This window comes from Taudactylus pleione, unplaced genomic scaffold (genome assembly GCF_031769625.1).
Source record: "Taudactylus pleione unplaced genomic scaffold, aTauple2 ptg000671l, whole genome shotgun sequence".
Taxonomy (NCBI): domain Eukaryota; kingdom Metazoa; phylum Chordata; class Amphibia; order Anura; family Myobatrachidae; genus Taudactylus; species Taudactylus pleione.
Window position 1 is genome coordinate 6489180 of NW_028285073.1, and position 6125 is coordinate 6495304.

The 6125-nt window shown below is 37.5% G+C and overlaps 1 protein-coding gene across 1 annotated transcript; it reads right to left on the reverse strand.

The window, feature by feature from the left end:
* Positions 1-2544: 2544 nt before the first annotated feature.
* Positions 2545-5776, reverse strand: LOC148478212 (indolethylamine N-methyltransferase-like). The gene is made up of 3 exons (XM_088455798.1): positions 5605-5776; positions 2999-3206; positions 2545-2596 (listed from the first exon to the last, which is right to left on the reverse strand). The coding sequence occupies exons 1-3, from the start codon at positions 5774-5776 to the stop codon at positions 2545-2547; spliced, it is 432 nt and encodes a 143-aa protein (XP_088311924.1).
* Between the last annotated feature and the right edge of the window lie 349 nt (positions 5777-6125).

Here is a 6125-nt window from a genome sequence, read left to right on the forward strand (position 1 = left end):
TATCCTCATCCTAGTAGTACAGAATATATAGTATATTTTCATATAAATGTATGCTATGTTCCCCTACTATATTCACTGGAATTAATTAGACCCAAATGTTTGCCAAGGTCGAGTTGATTATTTAGTCTACTCTACTACAACTTCCTTTACCTTCTATGTTTTTCTCTCTTTGTCCTCCCCTTGTGATTGTCAACAATCATTAATGTGTTACTTACCTTACTTAGCTATACTGACTGCAGGTTTAAACTACACTAGTTTGTATGTATATAATATCATAGGATGATATTCTTTATCTGATTATATTATTTCTGTTTGATGTGCAGCTTATTTTGATGATTATTGTGTACACTACGCTACAATCACTCTTTACTGTGTTACGTATATCTGTCTTGTATTATTGTAAAAATGCAATCTAGTTGCTCCAAAAAAAATTAACAACTCACACAACCTTGACATCTATAAACTCCATTCTTGGGTTTTAGCCAAGTATTTATCTTAATGGGTCCAATTTCCAATCCACTAAGTCCTTAATTTTATTGCTTCTTTTATAGCAGAACAGTCACTTCACCTAAAATAAATGCCCAATAGTCTCATCAGACTGAAGGATATGCCAGTGTTTTAATACAGTAATCCTGGATGAATCTGAATGTAATAGAGTAGGTTGATATACATTTCAAACATTTAGTCTGGTCACTACACTTTTTACTGGACAATGCTTGTGATTGTGTCAAGCCACGGCAATGTTCAATTGCCTCATTAATCTCCATAGGAGAATATCCTCTATCAATAAATTTGTAACCCATTTACTTTAATTCCAGTGGAATTTAAGATTCATCAGCTGTGATTTGTACCATACTTGGTAATTGAGAAAGTGGCAAACCACATTTCAGTGGCAAAGGATGGAAACTGTCAGCCATAAGCAACAAGTTCGTAATTGATACCCCTGTTTGTATATACATACATCATGATACAGTAATTAAAGATAGAATCACTAAAAGACAATGTGAATTGGATGTGGTATCAAGACTGTTTAGGGTGTCTATGAATTTAGTCTGAAGTTCAGCTCCACCAGTCCACACCAAAAATAGTTTTCAATATACTGAACATAAAAGTGTATGTATCTAGAAAACATAAATTTGCCATAATATGTTGCTTTTTATACATGTACATTAAATTCATATAAATTTGCATGTGGGAGCCATATTGGAACCCATAGCAGTCCCCCATAATTGTAGGTAGAATTAATTGTCAAAAATAAATAGTTTTTACTTTACACTGTTTCCATAAGTAACAAAATAAATTCTATGTGTGGGCCTTTATAATTCATTCAGTTAAAATTAAAACACTGCAAAGCATCAGTATGACTTATATTTGTGTATAAACCTATAATATGTAATGTCTAAAATTCTATATAAAATATATAGAAACATGTAGTTAAATACTAATCTAATATACAGATATATTACAGTACAGGATCATTTTTAAAAAGCAGTGGAACAAGAGCAATTGTAGTATTGCAGAAACAGACGCGAATGAGCAGTCTTAAGAATACATGATAAAAAAAAAACAAAATCTATGTCTATATTCAATCCCATTGGGGATAAAGTCCTTAACTGTTATATCCAGTAAGACTTTCTTTGGGATAGTTTTTTCTGCCTAAAAGAATCTACCTATGCAAGTGACTGGCCACACACCTTAAGCATGGACCACTACCACTGAATTCCCCAGTGGGCCCTTCATGCCAAGTCAGACACTGTCAACAGACCAGTCCATTCCAAGTACTCTATAGACCAGGGAGACAGTAACCTGACCACAGAACACAGGACCCTCTGCAGTTTACTGTAGGTGAGTGCTGCACCTTTTTTCATAATATCAGAACCTATTTTGTTGTACAGAAAAAAAAGCACCGCTACCCATTATATGCCATTCTCAAACCATTTTAATTTTTTTTATCATTTTGGATTTTCAGAAAGATGAGAGAAACATAATTAACATTTTTTAAAAATCACTATTTTATATAAACTTTATTTCACATGATAAGAGCTGCATGGTATGTAAAATTTAGTAAATGGCTGGGAGCTATAGAAGATAAGGAAAACTAGGATTGATCAGCAGTTATTAAGAAACTTTTGAAGAAATCATCCATCCAGCCAATGGCCACTACTCAGACATCCTAAATATTGCCTTTAACAGCCGTAAGGACCATCATTTGTTTATGATCCATTAGATTACTCTCTACTTTTCTATCAAGTAGCTCACAGGAAGCAATTTCAAATCCTTCATGGGTGAAGGTCTTTCTTACAAAACTTTCATCATAAGTTAATCCATGCATCCTATCATTACCAACTGTGAAATATGTCATATTTAAGCATCCAATTAAAATAAAGTATCCCCCAGGTTTAAGCAGCATTGACATCTTCCTCAGGTTTCTGATGTAATCATGTTGCTCCTGACAAACCACATCCAGCACCCCCAATGAAAGTAGACAGTCAGCTTGTGGTAATACCACTGGGTTTGTGAGATTTTCTTAGCTGAAGTCAAATTTCACAACGCGTTTAATTCTTTTAATTTGCCTTCCTTTTCTTGTTCTTGGTCACTAAGAAAAAAATAAACCATTACATTATATAATTAAGTAAATTTAAGTGTCATTGTAGAATTTTGTGCTTCACTTAATTTTTTTTTCTGCCTCAGTCACAAAAAAACAACAAATCATCTCAAAGAGCATAAAAACTTAGTTTGTAAATATCATTTAATTCTATTAAGACAGACATAGACAGACAAATTGAGCGTCCGAGTTGTAAGTGTGTATAGCTTACAGTGCCAAATCAGCCACCCAGTCGGCGCGACAAATGACTGCATATTGGGTAAGTGTGTACCCAACTAAACTCTCTGATCTCCATTCAAAACTAAAACAATTATCCTTAAATTAAATTTTTCTTATATTTTTATAAATTGATTAATCGTTTATGTTCCTATATGTTTAGAATCTTATTTTTACCTGATGCCTTCCAGCTCTGTAACAATCTTACATGCATGATTCCAATGAAAAGCCCCATTACGGTTGTTCACCCATTTGTTCAGTTCCAAAATACATGACTCTCTTAATTTAAGTATATTGATCTCTTTAAAAAAATCACTGATAGGAAAAAGTTGATGAACAACGGATCCCAAACTGATGTCAAACAAGATTTCTCCTTTAATACGACCTGCAAATAATGATTCAAATAAGAAGAAATGCAACATTCTATATAGTTAAAGTGAACTAACGGCCAAGAAAGATCACATTTAGAAATGGATTTCATGATGTATGTTTCAGAGCAGGGGCATTTTAAGAGAGGAGGGGGCCTATGTGTAGATTCAGTGCATGCCCCCTCCTCTCTCCTGCAGTGCCATGATGGGTGCAGTAGAGTATATTCTGGCTTAGTGTCAGAATCTACTGCACATGCACTAGTCACTGTGAAAATTGCCGTCAACATTTTTCCCAGTGATTTTTGCTGCTTTGCAGTGTCGGCCTAGATCCCAATAAAGACTATATGGGTGCAGGGTGTGTGGTCAGGGCCTCCCTGGACCCAAAGGCCCATGTGCACCACACACCCTGCACCCATTATAGATACGCCTCTGTTTCAAGGCATAATACTGAGGTTAATTAAATTAATTTCTTGCAATCCAAGAGTTAGGGGTTTATTCTGAGGTGGAGCAAGAGCAAGCAACTTTGTACTTTGGCTAAACCATATTACACTGCTGGTGGGGCAGAATTAAAATGTTCAGAGAGATTTAGATGTGAGAGTGGTTTGTCCAATCTAAATTGCAGTGTAAAAATAAGGCTATACAGCATTTGTGGGCTACATGCAAAAGCAGACAGTTTTTACCATGCACGCAAAAAAAAAGGTATTTGCCCCCTTGCATTGTAACATGGTTTGTTTCAGATACAAAGTTAAGGGTCCTATACATCAGCAATCATGTTAAATGATTAAGTGATTTGCAGATCATTTTAAGGAAAGACAGATCTGCCAATAGTGAAAGACAGATCACTTTACTTGCTTGATTTGCTTTGCACCCTACTCAGAATCAGCCCCTTAATGTATTGTTTTCAGCTGTGTGAGTCAACCAATGGACACATAGTATACGTGACACTATGGAGCATATCCAATTGGGTGCAAAGTTTAGTGAAGTAAAAAACCTTGTGCCCTAGTGCCCAATTTTGAATTACAGTGGGTATGCGCGCTCCCGAAACTCGCAGTATCCAATTTAAAAAAGTGGTTGCGTTAGAAATAAATAAATACACTTACCTGCCCGGAGCTTTCAGGTGGTCTTTGCAGCTCCCTGTGGCCTCCCCTCCAACTTATCACTGGGGAGGGGGCTGCTGGGAGTCCCAGGGGCCGCTGGGAGGCTCCAGAGGCTGGTGGGAGGAAACAGTGAGGGAGGACACACACAAGGGGTCACACACACCGGGGATCACTCACACACACACACTCAACTCTTTAACACTGAAAATACTCACCACTGCTGCAGGAGACCAGGTCCTGACACTGGAGGAAGAAAACAGTGCTGTGGAAGGTAAGTAATTAAGGTCTATTTAAGCTAATTTGAAACCTCCAATTGCTCAATTAGTCCTCGGGGAGGGCGGGGTGCCGTCAGGGTTACAGAGCAAGTTTCGCTGATTTTTCCTAAAATTAACGATTTTAGGAAAAATCAAACTTGCTCTGGAGATGCGAGGGAAAAAAACTCCCAGTGCTGAAAATCTAAAAAACCCTGCACCAGATTGAATAGCAAAAATCTTGTACGTGCAGGAAAAGCCTTGCAGGTGCAGGATTTTTGCTATTCTTGCCCCCAATTGAATATGCCCCATTGTGTTGGCAAAAAATCCATATATAAAAAATAGCACCTGTTTGACAGTATTTTGTACATCACCTGAAACACCGTTTATTATTCCAAAATTTTCTGTGATTCAATAAAGGGAAGGTATTTCTATGATTCCAGAGTCTGTTGTCATTTCTGTGTTGTGTACATAAAGTTTGGTGGGTTAGCACTCTTCCATCTGAGAGACAAAGCAGAACAGGTGGAATTCACATCTATAGCTAACATCTCTCTGTGAACAGGAAACATTTCACCTATTCCCATTACACACAGCAGAGGAACAATGTAGTTATCCATGTACACAATAAAGTCACCCATTTCATTGCTCTGTTACTCAGCTGGGTTGGATAATGGGTACCTGTGGTGAGAATCTCGACAGTGACATCCCGACAGTCAGAATCCCAATGGTTAAAGTTAAGTACTAATTGTTCAAGACTAACTCCTAATCCTCCCCCTAACCCTAAACCACCTTTCCCACAGCCAACCCTAACCCTTCCTTCCTGCAGCCTAACTGCCTAACCCTATGCCACTCCCTAGTGCCTAACCCCTAACCCTAAATTCAACCCTAACCCTCAAACTTACCCATAGGGATTACAAGCACCAGGATGCTGATGCCGGCAGTCTCAACCATGTGGGGATTCCGGCACCGGGATGCTGAGCACCAACATTCTATGTGCCAGGATCCCGACTACATCCCAGAAGAACCATGCTATATATCTGAGTCAACAATTTATTCCGAGTACAAACCTGTAGCTAATGCGCTGTGCAGCTTATCCATAATAAACACCACTGTTTCATCTCTGAACACACTTTCTGCCTCAAAATAACATTTAAGGAAGTCCCTGGAGTCCATCCCATGCACATGATAAAGCTTCTTGGGTCTGGCTTCCATTCTCTTGTATTCCATCACACAGGACATGATGAGTCTCTGATCTGTAACTGTAGCCGCCTTATGCCAATTTGTATGGATGTTCTCTTTGTATGCAGCAGGAGCCTATAACTATTTTCTTATTATTAGAATATTGTCATACACAGCTGACTATAAATGTATCACTATATGCATAAATCATATGACAATTATTAATGATGAATAAATATTTGACATACCCAAGTGATAATGTTACAATGCTACAATGTGCTATGAATAATCAGTATTCTATTTATGTTTATGTTTCCATCCTAGTCAGTTTGTAAAGACCAATTAGCTATTTGTCTTGAAAATAAAAATAAATATAATCTGGTTGGTTACTATGGGTTTCAGTGCCCTA